The sequence below is a fragment of the Mastomys coucha genome, unplaced genomic scaffold, assembly GCF_008632895.1.
Source record: "Mastomys coucha isolate ucsf_1 unplaced genomic scaffold, UCSF_Mcou_1 pScaffold14, whole genome shotgun sequence".
NCBI lineage: Eukaryota > Metazoa > Chordata > Mammalia > Rodentia > Muridae > Mastomys > Mastomys coucha.
In genome coordinates, this window is record NW_022196896.1 from 133,905,944 (window position 1) to 133,932,914 (window position 26,971).

Genomic DNA, 26,971 nt, shown 5'->3' on the forward strand with positions numbered 1-26,971 from the left:
CCGAAGGGGGTGCAGGAGGGAGCCAGGAAGACAGAAACATGCTAGCAGCCGAAGGGGGTGCAGGAGGGCGCCAGGGAGACAGAAACATGCTGGCGGCCGAAGGGGGTGCAGGAGGGAGCCAGGAAGACAGAAACATGCTAGCGGCCGAGGGAGGTGCAGGAGCTGCCTTTGTGTAGTAGACTGACTGCAGGTGTGTATGCTAAGATACAAACAAGGAAAACCCGGTAGTATTGCAGAATAACCAGAAACGGGGAGGCTCTCATGTCCTTTTGTGTCTAAGGAGACCATGTAAATTTATTGTCATTTTCCAGTCAAGATGGAAGCCCTGAACAAGTGGTTTGTATAAAGATGACTTAGACGTTGACTTCTGTTTTAAAGGTTTTTTGTTGTTGTTGGGTTTTTGTGGGGTGGGGAGGGGGGGAGTCTTGAGACAGGGTTTCTCTGTATATCCCTGGCTGTCCTGGAACTCACTCTGTAGACCAGGCTGGCCTCGAACGCAGAAATCCGCCTGCCTCTGCCTCCCAAGTGCTGGGATTGAAAGTGTGTGCCGCCACTGCCCAGCTTTAATGTATTTTTATTTTTTGAGAACGTAACACAATGTATCCAGGCATCCTTAACAGTTCCTCTGAGGTCCCCTTTCCTACCCACCCAACATGGTATCCTGTGCTACGTAGATACTTGTGTATGGGGACATCGCCTGGAGCGTGGCTGACCTACCAGGGACCACACCCTCAGAGAGCACTCAGTCTGCCTTTGCCAGCAGCATTCAGGTGCCAGTAGTTCTGCACTCATGGGTGGGACTTGGTGCTCTCCTCCTGACTCCACATGGGTGTTGTCTATAGGGCTTGAGTTCGCCTGGGTTCTGTGTGTGCTGTCCTAACTGCTCTAAGCTTATATGTGCAACTCTCTGTTGTGTCTAGAGAATATTCTTGTGTTGGCTCACCACTTCTGACTCTTAGCATCTCTCTGCCTCTTCTTCCTCAGTGAGCCATGTGAGTGGGGGTGAGGAATGTCTGAAATAGATATTCCATTTAGGGCTGAGCATTCTGAACTCTGATTTTTGTTTCCCCTTGACCAGTTGTAGGTTAATGTGTTCATCATCATCTACTTTTATATAAAATGCTAACTGATGAGGTTTGTAGATGCACTAATCTATAGGTGTAAGAATAAGTTATTAGGAGTCTGTCTGTTACTATGTCCATTTAACAGAATGGTAATATTAGGTCCTCCTTATAGCCTCCTTACAACTTATCTAGCCATAGGTTCTTGGCCCAGCCATGGTGTCTAATACATATTTTCAGTTGTCTTGATGTTCACACTTGATCCTATCATCATGTACTAAAGCTAAGAGAGGAATGGTAGTTGAGCTAAGACTTGTGGGAGGAAATGGATTTTACCTTACTTGGTGCAGTCTTTGAGACTAGAAAGAGGCAGGCTGTGTTGTAATTGCTATAAACTTATGCTCACTGTTTTGTGTTTGGCCCTCAGTGTCAATAGTCAGATGAAATGACTACTAAAATGATCTCTCGCCTTCCCAAGCCTGAACTCCACATGGGATCTGAATTCTACCATGTTAACCCTCCCCCACCTCCCCACACACATACACTCAATTTCTTGGTACTTAAACCAGCTTCCAGGGCTAGCAGATCAAGAAAGGGTAATATTTGCTTTCAGGATGTGTTGTTAGCTTGCAGTCTTATTCTGGGTTTGATATTTACATAGCTTAGGGTAGCCCAGCACATGCCAAGTTGATATGTCTTGTTTACAGCAAAAGGAATAGCTGGGGACTGAGAGAAGGAACCCTACATAAAGAGCATGCATGAAGCAACGATTGGTGTTGGTAATGTCCCTTCACTGAGACAGTTAAATTACTAAGTGATGGGTGTGCTGTGCAGGTACGAGTCACAGCAGTGTAATGCTGTATCATAGCAGTGCATCTGCCATTCACTTAAGGAATTGCACTAGCCCTTTGCTCAGAATGTTTTCTTCCTTAAAAGGGGGAGTGAGAATTGTGGGAAGTAATTATAAAAGATGCATTGTCTTTAGAGTATTTACCATACATAACCAATGACACAAAATGTCAGGTGTGCTTGGCAGAGCATCTCTTATCACATACAGTAAGAACGTGCTTTAAGACATCAGAGGGCATGTCTGCAGGCAAGAGACAGTAGTGGCTGAGGAAATCTGTTTAGGTTTGACCGGGCTCAGCCTCCTCATCTGGTGTAAGTGGAAACCGAGGCACAGAACTCTAGTGTGGCCTAGCACTACGTTAGAAGATGGTAGTTTTGTACCCCAAGATGTGTTGTTAGGATGTAGCAACATGAAATTTCACATGAGATATGATAAGGTCATTTTCCAGTGCTCACAGGCAGTAGTGGGGACCCAGGAAAGGCCAGGGACTGAGGGAGAGGAGAATACAGGCTGCCCCCCACCCCCCACCAGCCACCATGGAATAGATACTGCGGGGAATACATGCAGGGACGGATGCTGCAGATGTGAAGGCCCCGTATATTTGTATATTTTAATCCAAAAGGAAACAGTAAAGTTCGCCGAAAACATGTAGGAAAGATGCTTGTTGTTTCCAGGAGAATCCCAGGTTCAGGGGTGGGAGAGTCCTTGGTGTGGAGTTGAGAGGCCAGTGGGATAGCTTACCTCACAGGTCATCCTTCCCAGGCATTAGAAAAATACGCGAACTCGGAAGACATTCTCTCTTCATCTGCTCTCCTAGTTAGTATGATGTTTTTTATTTTATTATTTTATTTTATTGTATTGTAGCCACAATATATTATGAAGAGACACTGTTGATCGTTCAAGATTAGTGTTTAGTGAGTGTTTGTCCCAGTCAGGGTTTCTATTGCTGTTACGAAACACTGTGACCAAAAGCAAGCTGGGGAAGAAAGGGCTTATTTGGTTTACACTTCCACATCGTAGACCATCACTAAAGGAAGTCAGGGCAGGCACCTGGAGGTAGGAGCTGATGCAGAGGCCATGGAGGAGTGCTGCGTACTAGCTTGCTCTCATGGCTCACACAGCCTGCCGCCTTATAGGACCTCCGGCCCAGGGGTGATCCCACCCACCATGGACTGGGCCCTCCTCCATCAATCACTAGGAAATTAGGAAAATGGAGCAGAGACTGAAGGAAGGGCCATCCAGAGACTGCCCCATCATGCGATCCATTCCATCTGCAGACACCAGACCCCAATACTGACGCCAGGATGTGCTTGCAGACAGGAGCCTAGCATGGCTGTCCTCTGAGAGGCTTTGCCAGCACTTGACTAAGGCAGATATAGGTACTCACAGCCAACCATTGGACTGAGCCTGGAGACCCCAATGGAAAAGCTAGGGGAAGGGCTGAAGGAGGTTACAATCCCATAGGAAGAACAACAGTCTCAATTAACCAGACCCCTCAGAGCTCCCAGGGACTTAACCACCAACCAATGAGTATTCATGGGCCTGTGTGTGGCTCCAGCTACATAAGTAGCAGAGGACTGCCTCACCTGGCATCAGTGGGAGGGGAGGTGCTTGGTCCTGTGGAGGCTTGATGACCCAGAGAAGGGGGATGCTAGAGGAGTGAGGTGGGAGTGGGTAGGTGAGTGGAGGAGCACCCTCTCAGAGGCAAGGGGATGGAGATGGAGTGGAGACCAGGAAGGGGAATAGGATAAGATTTGAAATATAAACAAATAAAATGATTAATAAATAAAAATAAACAAAAAAATTTAAAAAGATTTAAAGAAAAAAAGGAAAATGCCTAACAGGCATTGCCTATAGCCAGATGTTACTGAGACATTTTCTTAATTGAGGCTCCCTCCTCCCAGGTGACTCCACAGTGTTCCATGGCCATTTTGAGCTGTTGCAAACACCATCCTCTGATTCTCTGGCTGCCTCTGCACAGAGCCACTCTGGTGTGCAGTGTAGGACTAACTGTGTGCTTGTCTGTGCTTCCTCTTCACCCCCTTCATACTGGTTCCTCTGGAAGGTAATTGCCCCTAGTGACCTCAGCCTTTGCCTTATTTTCTGCTTGCAGAACAATCAACCATGACGACCGAATCGGGATCAGACTCCGAATCCAAGCCAGACCAGGAGGCTGAGCCTCAGGAGGCAGCAGGGCCTCAGGGGCAAGCAGGGGCGCAGCCTGGACCAGAGCCTGCCAGCGAGGAGCAGCCAGCACTAGAGCAGTTCCCTGAAGCTGCGGCACACAGCACCCCAGTGAAGAGGGAGGTGAGCCTGAGTGTTCCCGGGGGACAGCCAATCAGGGAATCTGGCTGAGCTGTGCTGCTTGGTGTCAGCCCTAAGGGCAGCTAGGAAGGTCACCTGCCTTTGCTAGGATTGGACTCATCCCTCCTGCCTTTGATTAAAGCAGTTATATTCAGCTGAACTCCTGGCTGGAGATTTTGCCTAGATCTGGGTTTACAGGATGGGCAGACAGCAAGCTGGCAGCTCCAACTATGCCCCTGGCTCTTTTCATATTTTAAGCTGTAAAGTGTGAGAGCAAGATTAATTTTTCCAGCCATTGTTCTGACCCGAACGTTGCTGTCTAAATTTAAAGACTGTTCTGATAAGGCCCCCTCTCCCTTTTATACATCTCTAGGTTCATTGCTGTTCTCTATACATGGTATGAACATGTATGTATGTATGCCCTCATGAGATGGAGCTCACTGGTAGGGTACACATTTAGCCAGTGAAAGCTTGGTGCTATCCCCATTATTGCCAAATTAAAAAAAAAAAAATCAATAAGTACAGACACTTCCAGTCAAAAGGGTAAAGGCTGGGAGTGGTTAGAACGAACCACTGTAGTCATGAACTTCACACCTGGAATCAGCATGAGTTAGAGCGCTAACTTGTGGTAATAAAGCAATCTGGAGACCAAGGCATAACTGACCTCAGCCTTCTAAAGTGGTTGTGCACTTAGAAATTTTAGAAAATGTTTAGTGAGGGGACGCGCATTTAGCCTATGTGTGAATGATCTGGAACTCACAGTGTTCTAACGTATTATTCTGGCACCAACACTTGCTTACAAGGCCAGGAATCACTGCAGACCACCCAGCCGCGCGCGCATCAGATTCATGCACCACCATTATCATGATTAGATAACAGGGGGATTGCAGAAACATCTGGGGAGCTGTGTTCAGAGATGCTGGGGAGCTGCCTTGAGGGAGAATTTCATGTTCCATGAGACATTTCTCTGCGTTTGTGAGGCTGGCCTAGGATAGAGCCAGAGACTCAGAAGCAAATGAGAGTGTCACACACACCAGCTCGTTACCAGGAAGAGAGAGGGGCCTAGCGGATTACTTTGTGTTGAGCTTTAACACTGCTGACTTCACTGAACCAATTCAGAGTAGAATCAAACATTTCAGCAGTCGGAAAATTGCCGACTGACGAGCTTAACACTCGCAGCCCTCTAAGCCTCAACGTTTATATCTTGTAAGTGTATGAGGGTGGTTCTAACAGGCCAGGGAATGTAGAAACATCTGATGAGTTCTGAAAACAGAGTATAAAAGGAAATCCAGATGTGACTGAGACCTTCCCCTATCCAATGCCTTTTAAGAGGCAGGGGTGGGTTTGCTTTTTCATTTGGTGAGATCTTAGTAGAACTGGCAAATTATCTTCTCTATTAACTCTTGGGTCAGCTGGAAAAAGGTCCCAGTGGTACGTTTAAGTGGGCAGAGTTATACAGGTGTAGCTGAACTTTAGGAATATTCAAATCTGAGTCTCGACTTCTAGCATCATAGTCGAGACAGCTCACATCCTCTGGGAAGTGGGCACGCAGCCTGTTTCTCGAAGCTCCCCGCTGCCTGGATGGCCCAGCATCCATTTCCTGTCTGTTATGAAAGGTGCTCATTGTTGCTATTCACAGGTCGGAGACAAAGACCGGGACTTCACTGCCGCAGCTGCCAAACAGCTTGAGTACCAGCAATTTGAGGACGATAAGCTCTCTCAGAAATCATCCAGCAGCAAACTCTCACGGTCCCCGCTGAAGATTGCGAAAAGGCCTAAAAGCATGCAGTGCAAAGTGACGCTTCTGGACGGCTCAGAGTACGGCTGCGACGTGGATGTAAGTGTGCGCCTAAGAGCAGGAGACTGCTACAAAACGTGCAAGGTGGTGTTTTCCAGAACCCTGGAAACTCACTCATCTGGACCCTAAAGACGGAATTATTCGGCCCTAATGGGAGATTAAATTACTGCGAGCTTGTGATGTCCCAAAATGTTGTTGTAGAAAGTAAAATGTGATAGTGTTTCTAAACCCAGAACCAGATGGGCTCTCTTAGCCTTTCGATATTAAAGTGACTTTGCTCTACATTTGATCTTAGCCAAAAGGCCGAGAAGCAGATGTGCACTTTGCTCCAACACTCTGGCCACAAACAACATTTCTATCAACTTTACCTCTCCTCTTGGCATCACTTAGGGCCCAGACACCCTGTGTCAATTCTTCAGAGAGTAGTCGTTGCATGACTTAAAATAACCATGTCCGTTTTTTTCTGAGTAATTTCTTTTTTTTCAAAAAGACAAAAATGACACGTGGTAGACTTTGAGCCTCTTTGTAAACTACCATAGCCTTCTCAGTTGTCTGTGGCTTCTCTCATTTCACATTCATCTGCCCCATTCCCTCTTCCTCTCTCTTTTTCAAAATCTTTATTTTTAAAATTATGTATACTTGTATTTGTCTGTGTAGGTGTATGTGCACATGAATGCAATACCTGTAGAGACCAAAAGGGGAAGTCAGAGCCTGTGGAGCTGGAGGTGGGGAGTTCTGGGTACTGGTGAGCCCCAGGAAGGGGTACTAGAAACTAGACTCAGGTCCTCTGGAGGAACTGTTAACCACGGAGCCCCCTCTCCAACTCCTATCCCTTTTCAGCTTATAACCCACTTACCATTTTAGTTATATTTGGTGTAGTGCATTTTTTTTTTGCAACAGAATATTTAAATTTATTTCAGAGTTAGTATCATCTTGGTGAAAATAAACGATGGATTGCTAAGTTATTTTTGATGTTAGGAACATTAGAAAGTTAGATTCTTATATTAAGTAAAGTTACTCTGCCATATACTGATGCTTATAGAATTTAGTGATATACAAGTTGGTGGGCTGGTGCAGTGCATATGGGTTACCCAAAATTCTACTGAGCCCAGATCTATTTTTTTATATTTTGCTACCTCTGATTTTGAATAGTTTTTTTTTTTTTTCCCCAATCAGTGTATATAGTTGTTGATTTAGATGGTAATTGTGGGGGGACTCCAATGGTGAATCTGTAGATGGGTTTTTCTCTTGTGGCTTAGAGGACCTCTACAGCCTCCTGAGAGACTAGACTTGAACTGTGAGGATCCATGTCATGGAACAATTTGCTATGCCCAGACACTTTTTCCTTAGCTTTGATTGCATTTATGTAATAGAATGAATGGGCTACTTTATAATCAATCCTCTGGTCATTGCTGTCAGTTTTCTATGGAAGATTCTAGATGGAGAAAATTTCATGTTTGGACATAATTACCTTCGGGATGTATCTTAGGGCTTTACTGCAGTGAACAGACACTGTGACCAAGGCAACTCTTATTAGGACAACATTTAATTGGGGCTGACTTACAGGTTCAGCATCCAGGTAGGCATGGTGCAGGAGGAGCTGAGAGTTCTACATTTTCATCTGAAGTCTGCTAGCAGAATACTGGTTTCCAAGCAGCTAGGATGAGGGTCTTAAAGCTCACACCCACAGTGTCGCACTTGCTCCAACTAGGCCTCACTCACTCCAACAAGCCCACACCTCCAAATAGTGCCACTTCCTGGGCCAAGCATGTTTAAACCACTATAGGATAATAGAAAACATTTATCCATTTTGCCAATTTAATATATACCCAGTGTTTTGATTTCCTTATAGATAGATGATATGACTTTGAGTGTAGATCCTTATTTGATAAATAACTTGATAATTTATTGTTAATATCGCTGTGATCATTTTGAGCAACATTTCAATGTTGGTCTCTCATGGCATCATAAATTGAAAACATTTCTAAGCATATATTTTAAACAAAAAATTTTTTTCTTACAATATATTTTTATGCTGCTTTCCCCTTCCCTCTTACCAAATAGTCCACCTCCCACCTAACTTCCTGTTCTTCCTCTCCCTCTCCCTGTCTCTCTCTCTCTCTAACAAACAAAATATAAAATTTCTAAACACATACACACAAAAACCCAAAAATTAAAATAAAGAACTGAGAAGACAAATATACTCTCTAACAAAGCAAACTGAGACAAAAAGTCTACAAAAATATCCTGGAGTTTGTTTGTGTTGACCAACTAGTCCAGGCCCTATGGCCTGCACTGGCATGCCATTGTTATGTCTAGTAGTGGCGCATGCCTTTAATCCCAGCACTTGGGGAGCAGAGGCAGGCAGATTTCTGAGTTTGAGGCCAGCCTGGTCTACAGAGTGAGTTCTGGGACAGACAGGGCTGCACAGAGAAACCCTGTTTCAAAAACAAACAAAAACAGAAACCACTGGAGGAAAAACTTTTTTTTTCTTTTTTTTTCTTTTCTTTTTGCCTTTGATAGCAGGTGTCATTTGCAGATGATTTCTTGGCTAGCGCTGGGACCTCATGTCTGCTTCTTCCCACTGCTGGGACCACAGCTAGCTTGAACCAGTGCAGCCCTGTGCGTGCTGCCATAGTCCCTGTGAATTCATGTGTGTGTCTCTCCCATTGGGGCTAGAAGACACTGTTTCCTTGAAATCATTCATCACCTCTGGCTCTTAGAATTTCTGATCCCCTCTCCCCAGAGATTCCTGGGCCTTACAATAAAGGATTTGATGAAGGCATCCCATTTGGGTCCAAGTACTCCAACGTCTCTCACACTGCACATTGTCCAATTGTGGGCATTAGTTCCCATATCTGCAAAAAGTGTCTCTGATGATAGCTTAATGAGATACCAATCTGTGGTATAACTATATATCATTGGGAGTCATTATTATTATTATTATTATTATTATTATTATTATTATTATTATTATTATTTTGCTATGGTCTTTTATCACGACAACGGTTTTAAGTTTTCCCATAGGCCCATGGCCTGTCTAGTCTCAGGCTCTTGGCTATTTAGCAGTGTCAAGTCTGGGCTCATTCCATGGAGTAGGCTTTAAATCTAGGCAACAAATGGTTGGTCATCCATACAATTGTTTGTGCCAGTATTTTACCAACGTATCCTGCAACAGTTCACTGTTGAAAGCTGCAGGATTTGTATCTGAGTTGGTGATTTCCTTCCCACCTTCTCTGGTAGCATGCAGAGTCTCTTCCAGGACTCTGCATGCTAATCAGGAGACACGAGCCTCTGATTGGGTACCAGCTCTCCTTCATATCCATGAGATGCTTGAGTATGGTCTTAATAGCCTTTTCTATTTTGGGGATTTCTATAAGCTATTTGTTTTCTTGATGTGTAGGTTTAGGATTTTTTTGTTTGTTTGGTTGGTTGGTTTTTTAGTTCTTTAAATAGTTTCGACACTAGTCCTCTATCAGATCATAATCTGTATCCAACATATAATTAGTAAAGATCTTTTCCTACTCTGTGGGCTGCCACTTTGTCCAAATGATGGCTTCCTTTGTCATACAGCTGTTTAGTTTTGTGAGGTCCCATTTATTAATTGTCCTCAGTGCCTGTGCTATTGGCTTAGTCTGTTCAGAACAGCCTTTCCTGAGCCAATGAGTTCAAAACTATTCTCCTCTTTTGTCTTCTGTCCCATTCTATCTTGATTCATTTGGAATTGAACCTGTGTAGGGTCTTTGTGCGTTCTGGTCTTCTATAGGCAGCTGTCCACTGAGCACACCTTTTTGATACAATAAAAATGTCAGCAGCAGAAGAGATGCAATTTTCCTAACAGGTATAACAAGAAAGAGGTGTTCACTACCAACCTCTTTCTGGGGGGTGACAGAGGGGATGTGGCCAAGTTCACAGGATTCATTTATTGCTGCTTGGTGGAGTCAGAAAAGATGGTGAATCAGCATGCTGCCTCTCTGGGTTCAGAGAGACACTGCTTGGTAGTTCTTTCTGTGTTTGATATAGCCTGTTCCTAGGAAACAGTTCTCTAGGAACTGTTTTATAATGATGAGAGAAATGGAGTCTGATGTGAGCCCCTTTTGATCAGAGAACTTTAGAAGAGGGTGCTTAGAAACCCTTCTCACGAAGGACTGGAACATTTGCATGCATTGAGTATGAGTCCTCGGAGGGACTACGTGACTCATTCTCAGGGACTTAGAGAAGTCCCATTGAAAGGTCCTCAGAAGATGGGAAGGTTTGCAGAAAGTAAACTTAAGGTCGTAGGTATAGGAAGTCTTAGTCTTTGGAGAATTTTTAAATATTAATCTTGGGTTAGGTGGTTCACACTCAGCCCTTCACTGAAAGGAGCTTGGGAGAAACTCAAGACAAATTTAGAGACCACATTTCCCTCAGACAGGTTCCAGCCTCCTTCCTTGTGGTAGAATGAATGGCCCACAAGGCACACAGTCCTCAGCTGGAGAAGCAGGGCCACACCCCTAGCTGTTTCCCCAAGATGTGTAGTTGCAGGGGAATTTAGAACAAAAGACAGAAGCAAGTCCTCTGTGCACTTAAAGTATTATTTGGCCTTAATGAAATTATGCCTTTCCCCAGAGCTAACTTAATGCTGCCATCATTCCAACAAAATGAACCAGGTTCAGCTGTGTCACAGTTTAATCCTGAGGCCTTTCTGTCACCTACAGAAGGCCCCTGTCTACACGCACACAAGTATACACACATGTATACACAGGCATGTGCGTACAAACAGACACACACACACACACACACACACACACATACACACACACACACTTGAATGGCTTGGACTTCTTTCCTTTTGAAGCCATAGGTTGTATTTTCCCTTGTTCAGCAGTTCTACAGTGGGAAGAGAACTAGAGACCCAGGAAGGGAAGTAGAAGCATGTCTCTGATACCCGGACTGAACTCTGAACTCTTATGCTCAGAGCATGCCCAATGCATTGATGCTCATGTTTGCAAATTCTTTAAATGCCCTTATGACTGTCGACTTACATCATTGTGGTGTGCATTGGTTTTCCACTTGAGAGGTCTTTGCCTCTGTCATTTTTTTCAGGCATTTTGTTGACCACTTGCAGTATAGAAAATCTGGGCAACTGAGCGTGATGCGTGTTTGTGCGATGCCTACATGCCTCCAACAAAATTATGAGCATAATTCACCTCATAGTCTTGACTCCTAGAGCACACATGACTTCCCATTCCAGTTTGTTGATATTTGAAAGAGGAAATGTCCCGTCCCATACAGCATAGGGCACAGTCCTCATCTCAGGATTGCTGTCCTGGTGCTTCTATGTGAGGCAGGTAGCTTTGCCTCTTGCTGATGAGTGTGTAACATCCCCAATGGCCATCCAGTAAGACATTTGCTATATTCTACTTGTGGACCATTCTTATCTAATATGATCTTGACCTTAGAAAACTAACTTAGACCTGATCTCAATTTGGATTTTATATTTCATAATCTAGTTATTTGGTGCCTGGCTAAGATACTTGAAATATTACATAGCGTAGGTTGCCTTGCATTCCACTAAGGTCCCTACAAGTGGATTGACAAGGGTGTCCAGACTTCTGACATTTTGGCCAGATGTTGTAGTGCACAAAGGGTTGTGGTGCATTCATAGCTATCCTGAGACATATCCAGCTCCTGGGCAACAGATGGGACATGCCCAGAAAAGTTATTGGAAAGACATGTTTTGCAAGGGTTATTGAAAAGTCCTGCTGGCTTCCCCTCCCCATTTGGATTCCCAGTTTACTTAGCCTGTCAATCATTTTGAGGAACATAGTAAGACCAGAACCCAGGTATATCCATTCTAGATTCATATCCCAGGGAAAAATACCTTTGAGCCAGCCACACTGGATTTGTTCCAGTGGAACAAATCAAATATAGTTTTTGAAAGGTTTCATAACATCATAAAAGCCTTAGTCCCTCTTTAGAGACTTTATAAGGTCCCTCCATGGTGAACCCAAATTTGAGTAGGAACAACAGCATCCATTGCAAACATATGGAGATGCTTTTCGGGAGGCCGGCTGAGATTGAGGAGTTTGTGAAGTGGGGTTAAGTATGATTGGTCCTCCTCTGATTGTGATCAGAAAGGCTTCCGGAAGTTGCCCATGGTCTGTCTCTGTGATCATTTGACTGTCTTATTTCATGTTCTTTATCTAGGGAGAGATGGTTAGTAGAAATGATTCCATTTCTAAACCTCTCTCTTTCCATGGGTTATGTGAAAAAACGTCTTTTGACCATTTCAGTCTCTGGACAGAATGACAGAATCACCCTAATTCGGCAAGTTGACTCAGACACTTATGACCTTTCTTAAATTACCAGAAACAGATAAATATAAAATATGAAACATAACATTTTCACAGCCTGCACAAATATTGTTCTTTCAAAGAAACCTATAAATCAGAATTCCCATTCTGTGTGACTGCAGATTCCGTTTTCTCCTGTAATAGCCGCTCTTCTCAGTGGAATGGCTTACCATGTCACGCGTCTGTCTCTTTCTCTGACCTAATGACCCTATCCAGCAGCAGCAATTTCCTACTTGACGAATGACCTACTCCCAGACTCTGGGGGATGAGAGAACATTGGTTCCCTTTTTTTCTTCACGTGACAGCTCTATGCGCAACCATAGGAACATTGCACACAGGATGGTTACTGGTTACTGTCTCTTGTACCTGAGAGAGATGCCGTGAGATCTCCTCAAGGCATTGAGAATTGTCCTCATTAAGGCTTCGTGGTAACAGACTTTATTACTAAGATAGTTAAACCTATTCTCCTAGTATTCAGTTTTTTAGAAGTAATAAGCTTTAATACTCCATCGTGAGTGTGGTCATGGCCTATTAAGCCCTCTAAAGAATATTAATGTTGAAAAGGGTGAGCATATATTTAGAGAAATAGGAACTGTAAAACTGTCTTTGTCGTCTGTTGTAGGTTGTATATGGAAAGCCAAGCAGACTTTGAGAGCTTAAGGGATTATTATATATTAAATATTACTAAGGAATAGTGAATGATTAGGTGTTGGGCAATGCTTTAAATATTCCAAAAGAAAATTTTGCTAAGGAATTCTTTCAGTATTTACCCTAGCTACAAAATTGTATTAATATGTGTGTGTGCACATTTGTATATATAGGTTTTATTGTATATGTATGTGTACATGTATGTATATGTGTAAGCCAGGATCCTCCTGTCTCAGAACTGTTCCCGTTTTTTTTTTATATCAATTCTGGGGGATTGAACTCTGGTCCTTTTGTTTTTGCAGCAAGCCCTTTTCTAACTGCTCTGTGTAGTTAGCCCTCATTTCCAAGTGTGGATTCTCTAACATTGTGTTTCTAAGTCATTGTTTGCTTTTTTTTTTTTTTTTTTTTTTTTTTTTTTGAGCTTCATGCTAACAAACTTGTTCCGTCTGGGATACTCACAGCACCAGGCCTGGTTTGTTGCTATTTCCACCCCACCCCCAACCCCCAGGCACCATATTGCATGACTCAAGTCTTCCTTTGTATTTTCTGTCTAGCTTCCTAGCTAAGAATCCACTTCTTTCGGGCTGCGGGCCGTCACATGTCCCCTGAGGTCACTGCAGTTCCCATGAGATGACAACACAGCTGTGCCTGGTTGCCTTGGGTGCAGAGGAGAGCTGCTCCCATCTCACAGAGAATACATCTGCTACCTCTTGCCACTCACCTTCTTGCGCAGAACCCCCTGTGCTCCCTCATGGCTGCTGCTAGCCACTGTCCCCATTCCATGGCTCCATGTTGAGTCCAGGCTGAGTCCTTGCTTGAGGCCCAGGGAGGGCCTAAGTCCAAAGCATCTTTAGCTGCTTCATTCAGGAAAGTCTTCCCCACATGGTGGGCTGTGAATGGACACCAGAGCCTCTCATCCGTGGAGGTTTCTGTGCTCCGTGACCCTAGGACGAGTGCGGATGCTGCCGTCAGCTGTTCCCGACTCCTTCCTAGCAGCATATCTATCCCTACAGCTTCAAAACCCTCTTCAGTGACAACGGCGGGCACCTACTGAAAGGGCCTCCTCTCAGACACAGTGATGCATTGTGCAGAGTGAGTGCCAGTATCTTAAATATTCAAATAGTGCACCTTTTCTATTTGCCTGAGTATATTAGCCTGTGCTAACTTTACAAAGGCTTTATGGGCACACTTTGTTCCAGTCACTGCAAAACAGTTGAATGAATACTTTAAGCTTAAAATTGAGTTTGTCTTCACCATAGAAGCAAACCATTTTGTCTGTGAGTAGCACTGGACATAACTATGGCCTTGCATGCTTTCTCAGCTTGAAGAGTTGGCTCAGAGAAGTTTATATCGTGCCTGAGAAAGCACTGTCTGGAGGGTAGAGGGACAGGAATCCACACACCACACTCTGGCCCAAAGGTTCTACAACCCTCTCATCAAAATAATGCAAAGCCAACGGCAGGGAAAGGTATCAAGCAAAGGGTAGGGTTTGCCTTCCGCTTGGACTTGGGAAAGCTGCTTGAAGGGAGAAGAGGGAGGCTTTTCCTACGTGGTGTACCGGTGGTTTCTCAAGAAAAAACAGATTTGGAAGCCGGGGTGATGCCTCCATTGGTAAAACATTGGCCATACAAGCATCAGGGCCTGCGCTCAGTTGCCCAGAATGTGTGTAAAAAGCTGGGCATGGCATGGATCTCAGTGTGGAAGAGGGGATGTAAAGTTGGGAGGGCCCCCAGGGCTCACTAGCCTAAGGCAGTGTAGCTCCATCGATGAGCTTCAGACTTGGAGAAACCCTGTCTCAATAAAATAAGGTCGTAAGGGAGGCATTTGGCATCAACTTCTGGCCTCCACATGCAATCACGCCTGTTTGCACACATGCACACACACAAACACACATGTAACACACAAGAAGAAACAGATTTTTGGTCACTTACTCTATTTAAACTCTGTAAGCACATGACTTCAAAACCAATCAATTTTCTTTCTTTCTTTCTTTCTTTCTTTCTTTCTTTCTTTCTTTCTTTCTTTCTTTCTTTTAAGATTTATTTAATGTATATGAGTACACTGTAGCTATCTTCAAATATACCAGTAGAGGGCATCAGATCCCATTACAGATGGTTGTGAGCCACCATGCGGTTGCTGGGAATTGAACTCAGGCCCTCTGGAAGAGCAGCCAGCACTCTTAACCACTGAGCCATCTCTCCAGCCCCCTCTATTGTTTTCCTTATTGTCATAAATATAGCTTGAGAAAAGGAAGAGAGGCTCCTAAAATCCCTCCTGCTTTTTAATGTGTCCTCTTTGTCCCCTTCTTATGGCTGGGCGATGTAATGAGCCAAGTAGCGAATCCTTTCTCTTAAAAAGCTGGGAGCTGACTGTATGTTCCTTTAGACTTATCTTGGAGCAGACAGGCTGATATTCTGGACAGAACCCGTTCAAGAGTGGAACGCCACAGGACTGTCTCCAGGTGTTTCTTAAAGCTTATGTCTGAAAATGAATGGTCTGCTCCGGTGGGGACCACTCTCTGAGCTCTAAGGATGGGCTAGGCTGGGCAGAGCTTGGGAACACTGCCTTTTGTACTCATTGAGAAGAGGGAGGCGAGTGGAGAGAGCAAATGTGTAAAGTCCTCCAGCCCTTGCACCGAGGAGGGTTCAAGACTCCACTCAGTCTGTATCTCTGTGTGGAACCAAATCAGGCGAATTCTGTAGTTATCACTCAGAATTTCCCATCAAGCCTGGGGTTCCCCAGCCTCGACTTCCTGAGAGGAACACTTCACCACAGAGTGATTTCCTTTTCCATTTCCCCAACCATTGCCAGTTCATTTCATAACCCCAGCATTTCCCCAGGAAAGACGGGTTACTCCTTGGTGAGATTATCCCGGGTGTCGGCTGAGCGTTTAAGTCGGTTCCTGGCTTTTCGTGGGCACACGCTTGGCCCTTCAGGACACGTGGGAAGTCACCCTTTGCACTGAGGGAACTTGCCTGGGAGTGGTGGTACTTGCCTCTCCAGCTTCATGCACCTCCATTATTTCATTCTGCCTCAGAGAAGAATTATTTCAGCCTTGTCCCCAAATCATACACCTTACAAATGGCACCTGTAATCTCTTTGACCACAGTTTTGTTCCTAGGAACACAGGAGAACATGGTCCATAGTTCAGTCTCTAGATTTTTATTTTTAGTTGGCTCAGTTCGTGAGTGCATCCATGCATGCATGCATGCGTGTGCAAGCGTGTATGTTTAAATTCAGAAAAATAGAGATGTACATCTAGGAAAGACCCAGGTAGGCATACTGTTGAAGGACCTGCCATAGGAATAGTAAAATATTCGCAAAGTGATTCACCCAGCTCCCAGTATGTTACACTCAAGACAATCCTGCTTCGGTGCAGAGTACACATTGGCAGTAATTAGTTTCTGAATTTGGCTCACTCGCCTGTATTGATGTCCAGCAGCTGATTGGCAGATTGAGATGGGTAACACGTTCACTTAGCTCTTATCACAAAAAGAAAAGTGGGGCCATTGGTTTGGAAACATTTTCAAATGCAAGGGAAACATCAGAGTGGATTTATGAGGACCTTGTGGCTGAACTACTCCTGTGATCTTGTTTATGTTGACAGCAGGCACAAAGGGAAGATTTGCCATGGTAACATCTTCGCCCAGTGTTGTTGGCTCTCAACTAAATAATTCACTGGGAGATGCAAAACATGAAAACGAAATAGAGGGAAAGCCCTGTTTAATGTTACACGGTGACATTTCATAGATTTTCCTCTCGGTTTGTTAATGGTAGTATTGCATATTCTCTCTCTAGTTAGCATTTACTGGCAATTAAGTAAATTTTAGCAGCCGTTGGTTTGGCCCCTTGTTTCAGGCTAAGTGTGTTTACTATAAAGCCAACCATCCTTTGGATCCGAGGCTTCCCCTACAGCTACTTAAGAAAGGATTACTAATCATTCTTGCCAGGGAGTTTTGTTGTTTTTTTTATGGGTTGATTTGGAAGATGTCAGGGGTTCATGTTAGGGAAAGGGTGTTTGCAAGGTGCCTGAAAAGCCAGAGGGCACTTCAAGGGTCAGTCCTTCAATGACCTGGCAGTTCTCCACATACACCAGGCCACATGACCCATGAGCTTCCAGGAATCAACCTCTCTCTCGTTTCCAGGTTTCTGGATTACAGATGTGACCACCAGGTTCAGTTTCTTAAGTGAATCCTGAATATTTGGACTCAGGTCCTCACACTTGGGAAACAAACACTTCACTGACTAGCTGCCTCCCCTGCCCCCGGGTTTTCTTTATAGCCATCTAGCCATCGTTTCTGGTTTCTGTGTCAGACATGCTGACAGCAGCTGGTTTCTCCAGCAAACAGAGTCAGCCAAAGTTGTGAAATCGACTTAACAACCTCGGGTTTTCTTAAAGGCTTATTGAGAGGAAACTGCTGTGTCTGTCTCATGATAGATTCCCGAAGGCATCTAGAGTTCATTAAGACAGGATGTGAAAAATCACTTCTTCTCTCATCTCATTCACTGGTAAGAAGGAGATGGGCATGAGTTAGCATTTTATTTAAAGTAGTTACACATGCCCAGGCTTTAAAAATATATGTTTGAAGCTCATATAAATCTAACAATGGGAGGGCTGAGTTTTTGCAGAGAGAAGGGTAAATAAAAGCAGTCGAGGGTGTTGTTGCACAGTCTAAGCTAAGTCTTCCCAGCCTACAGCGAAGTCTATAGAAGGATTGAGTGCTGAGCTCACGTGTCGCAGCCTTCAGAAAGCTGTGTGTCCTTACTCACCTGGGTAGCATATTGCCTTGGCCACTTGTGCATTTCTTACCCTTCAAAGTCCTCAGTTCTTCCATCTGTAAAATATAGGCTCTGGGTTATCGTAAGAAATAGAGCAAGTGAATGTTCTCCAGGTGCCAGGGGATGGTCCGAAGCACTTCGCAAGTTCAAATCCTTCACCAAAATAGTGACATGGTCATCCCATACAACATACAGCATATCCTTCTGGAAAGTATATTTATAATTAAGAATAAGTATAAATATAAAATATATATCTGGTAGATTTTTTTTTTAAATAGAACTAGAGTCATCTCCCTCGTACTGTCTTAAAAATCGCTTTCACCACAATACTGCATCAGACACTGGACAGTGTGTTTTACCTTTTGAGAAAAGTTCCATGTGGCTCTCTGTTTCCAGTATTGCTAAAACTAGGAACTCGCATCGGGATTTTTCACTCAGCTGACCGTTTGATTGGCGCTCTTAGGAATGCTCAGCAGTTTCAGGAGAGCTCGGGAAGTTGTTGTGCCCTCTGACCAGACAGCGGAGGATGGAGCAGCTGACCTGGGAATCAGTTACCCTGCTTTTGCTCACACGGCCCTGGTGACCCTGCTGCAACCAGGGCACCCCGAGTCAGACACCAGGAGGTGCTGAGCAAGCTTGGATATGCGGTGGGCATAATTTCACACACTCCATCCCAGCCTGCAGTGCTTGCTTCTCTGTGTGCTGATTCATGTTTTCCGGTAAGCGAGGAACTGCAGTAGTGAACTCCTCAGACGGCACAGGATGGTCAGAGAAAGAAGGGACCACACGAGGGGGTCACCCTGCTTTTGCTACATCCTTAGTGCCTCTGAAGGTGGCCTGGAACACTCTTCCCCACAAAGCCTCAAGTTGTATTATGTGATGTCTTCCCTAGTAGCCCTGCATGGGTAGAAGCCTCCACAGTGTTCAGTTTGATTTCAAGTATCTTTGAAATTGTAGGTCATCCTTTACTTGCCTGTCAAAGCCAAGGATAGGCTAAGACCTCTTTCTTTCTGCCTCTCATCTCTTGAAGAGTTCTGTACTAAGCTGAGTTTTTAAAGCTGACCTCTTAAAATAACGAGAAACACAGTAGAAGCCCCTGGGAACAGGAAAGAGATGGAAACCAGGCTATGGCTCTCTAGTTTGCGTTGGGACAGATCCTTTGCTCTCCAGGAACTTCCTGGAGAGGGTTCGGCTCTTTGAGGACTAGATTCTGCTGTGTCTTTTTAGGTTCGGATTTTATAGAGGGCCGACAGCCGTTCGCTGCCTATAAATACTTCCTTGGGAGTAAAGACTCTGCCAAAGTGGTTCAGATTTTTTTTGTTGAACATGATAAATGAACAGTGGTCTCAGGCTGCTCTTAGCAGGTAGGAATTAATTATCAAAAAGAGCCGGCAGTCTGTGCTGTGGTATCTGAGGTAGGATGGCGACAAGGAGCATTCGTGTGTTTTTATTGGCGTCTTTTGAGATTATGGTATCCTTACACTTCCACTTCCCTTTCTTCTCCAGTTTACGGAATCCATATTGCATAAATAATATCTGCATCATACTGCTCAGGGCTTCCATCCCTTAGGCAGATAAGATGGTGTGAGGAAGCAAGCACCTTTGTGTGCCTTTGTGTGGTCGGCGTGAGGAGAGAAGCTGGAGATGAAGACCAAAGGACCGTGAGAATCAATTGATGCGTATAATAGACGGGTTCCATCTGTGTCCCGGGCGCGTTGCTTTCCTATTTAATGCATAAAGCATAAGCATGTGCCTTAAATCACACTTAATCACAGTGAGATTCCTTCTATTGATAGTCTCAAGGATTATGAGGGGCACATACACCAAAGAGGCAGGGAGACTGGAAGGTGTGTGGACTTCTGATCACAGCAGGGTCCTGTGCTTCCAGAGGGCTTGACGTCATGCGGTTTGTCGACCCATCCGCGTGTTTTAGGTTCGCTCTGTGAAATAGTAACTGTAAGGAAAGAGACAAAAGACTCGGCAAGAGGTGCTGAGATACCCACCAAGGGGAAGGCATCCAGTATAGAGATGAAAATATATTTCAAAGACCTGCCTTGAAAGGTAGCAAACTGAATCAGTTGGATTTATGCAGGCAGGGTAGGAACGAGACAGCAGGACACAGTAACGCTACCAGCCTCGCCCAGGTTTACCTTGGATCCACGGATGAAACACAAACACACATTAACTTCTTTTCAACCTGTCTTATTGGCTCCATTGCTAGGCGCTTCTAGTCTCCAGTGGCTACCCTCCCCTTCCCAGTACTCTTAGTTCTGCACCTCTTAATCTGCCCTCTCAGTTACCTTTAACCCCATCTTAACACCCTAAGTCTGCCCTCAGCTTAGTTATGTTTCTAATCTCTCACTTGGCTGGTCACCTTTTCTCTCTTTGAAACATGGCTTCTTCATATTTTCTCTTCATCCCCTTTGTCTCTTAGCCTGCCTCCGGGGACCCGGAAGCCCTGCCTCTTTCCTTCAGCCCAGCAATTCATTGATCGATGAGGAACCAATTGGGGAACAGGACTTTAGCATCAGCACCACCCTCTACATTTAGGCTTGGTGGGACACACCATCCAGATGTGCTGTTCCCTAGAGATGTTACTGTGGGTGGCCCTGGTTAAATTAGGTTCCTTCAAACACGTTTCATGGAGTCTGTGTAGGAAAGCGTTTCTGTTTCATCTTCAAAAATCCCACTGAAGGTGCTTCTCTGTTAGGTTCAGGAAGTGGGACAAGTTGCTATTTGTGGAAGGATAATGGAGTGCTGTCATACTTTGAGGTTGGTCCCTGCCTGCCTCTCTTGAATCCATTGCCAAGTCTCTTTTATTTTTCCAAATTGGATTTGTGTCAACCTTTTGCTTGTCACTACCTCAGTTATACCGACTGATAGAAACTGCGGCTTTGCACTGCTTAGAGGCATGGCTGGTCCAGATATTTCTTTGAACAGCTTCAGTGAGCATTAGCAGCTCTACTGGTGTTCTGCAGAATTGTGTTTTCCAAAGGTTGTGCTGTTATACTCGGAAACAGGAGGAAATGGCGTGATTCAGATAGTTCTGGACACTCTTCAGTTAGAAAATAAATAAATTAAATCTCTGTAAGTATAACCTCATATTTACCCAGTTTGAAACTAAAAATAATGCCCTGTCTTCCCCACTCCCTCGACTCTCTTTTGGGATTCTTCCCCTCTGGTCCCTGTGCAGACACCCGGTCTCACTTCCTCTCCTCAGAACAGCTAGCACATTGTCTTCTCTTTCCCCTCGGAGAGTCGTATTGTCAGCTTTTGCATCATCAGATTCTTACAAGTCTCTCTACCAGAGGTCACAGACTTCCCGCTGCAGGAACCTTTATTGAAACACACAGCATGGCTGCCAGTAAAGTTAGCCTCTGGTAACTGTGCCTTTCCTTGTCAGAGAAGTATTAATGGCCCACGTGCTTCAAGATGAATGTAATGGATGGCCCTTGTGTTGCTTCTCTTGCAAGACTGACCTATTTTGTTGGTGTTGCCTGTGATCTTTTGTTATCCAGGACAGAGAGAACTCTACGGATGACGAACTTGAGCCTAAACAGCCTGGGTAGCTGATAATTTATGAACTGCTCTGTTTGGTGGGGTGAAGAATTCTGCCCAGTATGCAGGATGTCTTTGTAGGGTTGGGGTGCGGCATTTCAGTGTGACAGACAGCTGTGTCTCACTGGTATGTATATTTGAGATTCCTAGGTAAGGCCAAAGGAAATCCTTTCTTGGAGCCACATTTACTGGGAACAAGGCCCCCGCTTTCCCCACTGCCCCTCAGGAGTGAGGGATGGAGAGCAGATGTACAGCCACACAAGAAACTGTTCTTGTCATGATGTTTGGGAAATGGAAAGGCATACAGAGACTTGTTATTTCTTACAGAATGTCATGGTGATAGCAAATACAGTCACCAAAGAGGCGCCACATTCTTCAGGGAAATGCCATTAGCCTGAGCTAGGAGAACACATGAATAGTTTAAGATAATTACCCCAAGCAAAATGCTGTCATGTCTCAGTCATCCCTTTATATAAGATCTTGCCCAGAATGCCATGGCTTACAGAGCTTTCCTAAAGAATGAAGCAATAGGAATTTGTCCTGATGGCTAGATGAGCCAAGTAAACCCCACCCCACAGCTAGAGCTGTGGTCAGTTTCCAAGACACAGTTTAGCTTGGGGTTTGTCTTGCTCTCAGAGGATTTGTGATGTTTCACTTCACGTAAGTACACAAAGGATAATGAGAATGTTTTAAATAGATAGAAAACAAAACGAAGAGAAAACAAATATAAAGCTGAAAGTGAGATTAATTCACAGAGTATCCTCTCTCTGGAAGGATCCGATGAGAAATCTGCCACTCAGTGTCCAACAAACCATAAGCCATCTCAGTTGTTCAGGAGAAGTACAGTTATGCCATGGGAGTTATTGGAGATTTGCTGCTGCAGCCCCCAGATCTTCCCTAGGAGTGATAGTAAATAGCCACTGGTACGATTCATACCAATCAAACCTCCGCTCAATCAAACCTGAAAAGCATTTGGTAGTTACCTGTCAGTTTAAGATTACAGCCACACAAGAAACCTTCCTTTCCATTCAGCAAGTTGTGTTGGTCAGTTCTCCCATCATCAGCTTCTTTATGTTTTTTCTACAGAGAAATATCCAAGATTTGGTTACTTGGAGTATTTAAGGATTATCTAAATATCTATCTTATCTATCTATCTATCTATCTATCTATCTATCTATCTATCTATCTATGTTTCTCCCTGTATCTCTTTCTCTGCGTCTCTCTCTCCCCCACATACACATTTACATACACATGTTTTATTAAACATAAAAGAGTTTTATTGTTCACAAAACCAGATACAGTAACATAAATGGGAGACCAGTGGAACTTCCCATCCCACATCCTCTCACCCAAGTTCAAGTGGATAGGAACATCACAGAGATGTCCTGGGCTCACAGAGTGCCTTCCATGGTGTCCTCCTGAAGGACTGGGATACAGTGTAGATAAAGCTACCATGACTTAATGGCAGCCCGGTGACATTAGGCTGCCATCCTCCTTCTTGAAGCTGGGGAGGAGGATTCATGTAGTTCTAGTGTCTCAACAGTGTGTCAGAACTGATGTCTAACTCTCAGATGATCTGATGTCACCTGAGAGATGGATGGGGACTTGACAAGATCACATTAACCGGGCTCGTCACCCTTCGTGTGCAAGGACATGGGCCACACAAATCCCTGAGCCCGAATTTAAATTCACTTTGAGTTTGAATCAACACCATTGTAGAGATACCACACCCAAACTGCAGTTCCTAGGCTATGATTTCAATAATTCTGTCCCATATAAACTCTAAAGTACTCACCCACAGGGCATTGAAGCTGAAATATTTTAATACTTTTCTTTACTGGTCAAGATAACTTCAAAGCAAGCACTGTACTTAGATATGCAAATACGTTTAATTTCCATATAGAATTATTAAGCAAAAGCCCATTAAATATGTGACTGCTGCAAAAACATTGACCTTGGTGTGACATTATGCATACATGTACTCGTAGTACTCCAGGTGAACACCCATATGATCCTGTTCTAATGCCTCTGTAGTTAGGTGTGGAAGAAGAGACATTTTAACTGTACAGTAACTTTATGTGAAACTTTCAAAACCTGCCATCAGCATTCATGAAAAGACTAGACTTCCTGAGGAAGGGGGTGTGGTCAAGCAGGTCTCTTGTTCCCTTGGGATGAGATTAAATAGAATAATAACAGTACTCATAATAATGATGCCTTTCGCTTTAAATATGTGTTGAAGTAACATGGAAAGTGGTCTGAGTCACTTGCATCTCTTCTGTCTGTCCAGTTTCATCCTTTCTCTTCACATTTATTGCAGATCTTACTCTCTCTCCCCTGGTAAATGCTATCATGATTCTTGTGGGGAGTTTACATAGTGACCCAGACATTCTTTTAAGGTTACTCACAGCCTTGCCCAGTTAATAGCTCAGAAGATTTTATGGAAATGAATGATACAATAATTTTAAAGCAGTGTCCGTGTCATTACTGTATTGATTTGACCCTCGGTGTCTTACAGAATTAAAAGGCATCAGTGTCTCAAACCTAGACTGATTCCATCCTTAGAAGTCACGTTTCCTTCTCTGTAGTTCCATTCCCCATGACTCTTCATCTGACCAAGTCGATCGCTGATTTAGGAATTACAGTGTGAATGTATGTGTGGGTTTTGTCTGTCTGTTGGTTGGTTTGGGATATTGGAAAACTATGTCCTCGTACAGACAAAAAACCTCAAACCTCATTATTCAGAATGAGCTAATAGGGGCCATAGACATGGTTTAAGTTGCCCCCCTCTTACAAGTTCCTCTTTCTTGGGCTGCCTCTTCTGCATTCATTTTGCACACATTGGCATAGTGACCTGAATCCATAGCAGATTATCAAGAGGAAATATTGTCTAGCGGCCTGCTGCCAGCGTCTCGTGTGTGCTGTGAAAGTCTTTGTGAAAAATGAAGCCAAGTGTTGTTGCTGGCCAAGAAGAAGCCTGCTCCGCTCTAAAGCTATTATCTGCCACAGTGCTCAACTCTAAACACAAAAGTCTGATTTCAAACACAGGCTCCAACTGCTGCAACAAACGAGGGTAGAAGCCAATTATGGATGAAAGAAAGAGACGACTTTACAAAAATAAAAAGGTCCGGGGGGCTTACTTGCAAGAGGGGACCTGGATGATGTATGTGCCAGAAGTGCCTGTGCCGTGAGTCTTGTGGAAGACACTGGGGGGATGCTAATGTGCTCTCATCACTCATTCCTGTTTTGACGGTGCGGCATGCCGTATCCATGACGATATATGCCCGTCTTATGCCTTGGCCTAGAACATAACCAAATGTGCCAGTCTACCCGATGCATATTCAGACCCAGTCTGTGTGTGTTGGTAAAAGACTGAATCCATACTCAGGTCACTGATGGCAAGGGTGATTTTTTTGCAAAGAACATTTAGTTGTTTTACCTCTATAGTGAGTATCACTGTGTGAGTTGTTAAAGCAGGGTAATGATTTTGTGGATTTGTTAACAGAAGATATGGGCCTTAATATGAGTACTTTAGTTTCTATGACTTTCAGGATTAGAAACTGCCTTGATCCTATTTAAGGGGACCTAAGAGTGATTAGCGGCACCTTTTATGTACTGCTTTCAGAGATCCGGTCAGTATGCCTTGCAGTGTGCTTCATGTGTTACCCTGCAAGGGGGTGCTAGTCACGTTTCCATTTTATAATCGAGGCAGTAAAAATTGGATAGCCTCTTTGATATCATATGGCCAGGTAACTGCCCAACCAGAGTGTAAAACTGGGACTGTCTAATCTGCTACAATAAAACATAAAAATAAACTGAAATACCTATCCTAAAGGTACTTAAGTGATGTTAGGTAAACTCTAACATGTAGTTGGTTTAGACATGGAAGCAAGTCACGTATTAACTATTTTGCCTAAAAGCTCCTCGGGACTAGGGTACCATTCCAGATTTCTGTTTTAACGGAATGGTCATCTAACATCACGTAGCAAGAGTATGGCAAGAAAATTGTTGACTCATTGGCAGCTTCTTGTTTGAAAGAACTACTGTTTGAGGGGTGAGGGGAGCTGTTTGCCTATAAAATTAAAGGAAGAGGCTAGCTCATGCCTCCATGCATATGCGGCCTTTGTCCCATGGGGGCTTGGTGCATATGCTGGAAGATGCCATTACACCCGGCCCCTGTGGGAATGGTTGTGGCAGGGGTGATGTGGATAATAGGCTTTATACCATGCGTATTGAATGTGGCTTTGAACGCACACTTGAGACAGAAAGTATAAAGTGCTGTAGATGTGTTGAGGACAGCTGGCGTCACGTCTTGCCTTCCTTCCCAGGGCTCTGGCTTCAGCTCCTTTAAGAGACCTTGTGGATTCGGTTGTCCAGATATCAGCTCTGTTTGTCCCTGGCTTTGATGGCAGTCACGTATAAACTGAAAAACAAACCCACTCCCAGCACACACGCTGTTAGAATGCTTTTGCCGAGAGCTTGGTAGAGAAAAGGAAGGCTCGGGGCAGGATGGTGAACAGAGCTGAGCAGGCAGCAGAGGCTGGGGCTCTGGCACATGGAGTTTATTGAGTTCTTCATGAGCTCCTGGGCCCAAGGGAAATCGTAATGCAATCCCTTAGAAATGAAGTTTCAATTGATTCTTAGAGAAGAGGGGAATGCTCAGGCATCCAGTGAGAAAGTGCAATGAGGAAAGGAAGCTCTCAGGGAGACATTTTTTTAAAAGGTGGCATTCTGCCTCAAGATTAATCCAACGTAGTATGAGCAGGAAATCCTCCTTAGGATTCAGCCAGCAAGCTTCTCTGGCACAGAGGACAGTTCCTTGCTTTTCCCTCCTCAGGCAGCAGAAATACAAACACAAAGTGGGTACTGCGGTCACCCAAGAGGGGACCGCGTCCCAAGAGAATTGGTGGTCTGTGTAAGGAAGACTCCTTGTGGACAGTGAGTGGCAGCACCCTGTGCTGCTGAGGCTTCCGCTGGATTCAGGGTAGCTGAGAGGCTGTGGAGTCTCTGCGTCCGTCCTTCCCTGAGCGTCCTCAGGGTTGCTGCTCTAGATGTTTTTTGTTAACAAGTGGCTGTGGCTAAGTTGTGATAGTATGGCTTATTTGATTGTTTGTTGTTTATCTTGGTTTTTAAATTTGTGTGCCCTTGTTGTTGTAATTGTTGTCATCATTGTTGTTGCTCTCATTGTAGTTGTTGTCATTCCTCTTGCCCTCATTGTTGTCGTTCTTGATGTTATTGTTTTTGTCATTCTTGTTGTTCTTGCTCTTCTCCTTGTCATTGTTGTTGTTCTGGATGTCATTGTTGTCATTGTTTTTGTCTTTATTGTCATTGTTGTTGTTCTGGTTGTCCTTGCTCTTCTTGTTGTTGGCATTGTCATTATCATTGTCATTGTTGTCATTGTCACCATTGTCATTGTTTTCATTGTCATTGTTGTTGACATTGTTGTTGTCACTGTTATTGTCATTGTCACCATTATCATGGTTTTCATTGTCGTCGTTGTTGTCATCGTTGTCTTTGTTGTCATTGTTGTCATTGAATTTGCTGTTGTTGTCATTCTTGTTGTTGTTGCTCTCGTTGTTGTTCCCATTGTCATTGTTTTCATTGTTGTCCTTATTGTGGTTGTCATTTTTGTTGTGCTCAT

The 26,971-nt window shown here is 44.2% G+C and overlaps 1 protein-coding gene across 30 annotated transcripts in view; it reads left to right on the top strand.

Moving 5' to 3' along the window:
- Epb41l3 (erythrocyte membrane protein band 4.1 like 3) overlaps positions 1–26,971 on the top strand; it is a 222,464-nt gene that overhangs the window by 135,972 nt on the left and 59,521 nt on the right. For all 30 annotated transcript variants that reach the window (XM_031368660.1, XM_031368657.1, XM_031368683.1 and 27 more), the window contains 2 exons: positions 4,025–4,218; positions 5,855–6,052. In XM_031368660.1, the coding sequence (XP_031224520.1) occupies positions 4,036–4,218; positions 5,855–6,052 (381 nt within the window). In that variant the 5' untranslated portion in view covers positions 4,025–4,035. The remainder of the gene's footprint in view (positions 1–4,024; positions 4,219–5,854; positions 6,053–26,971) is intronic.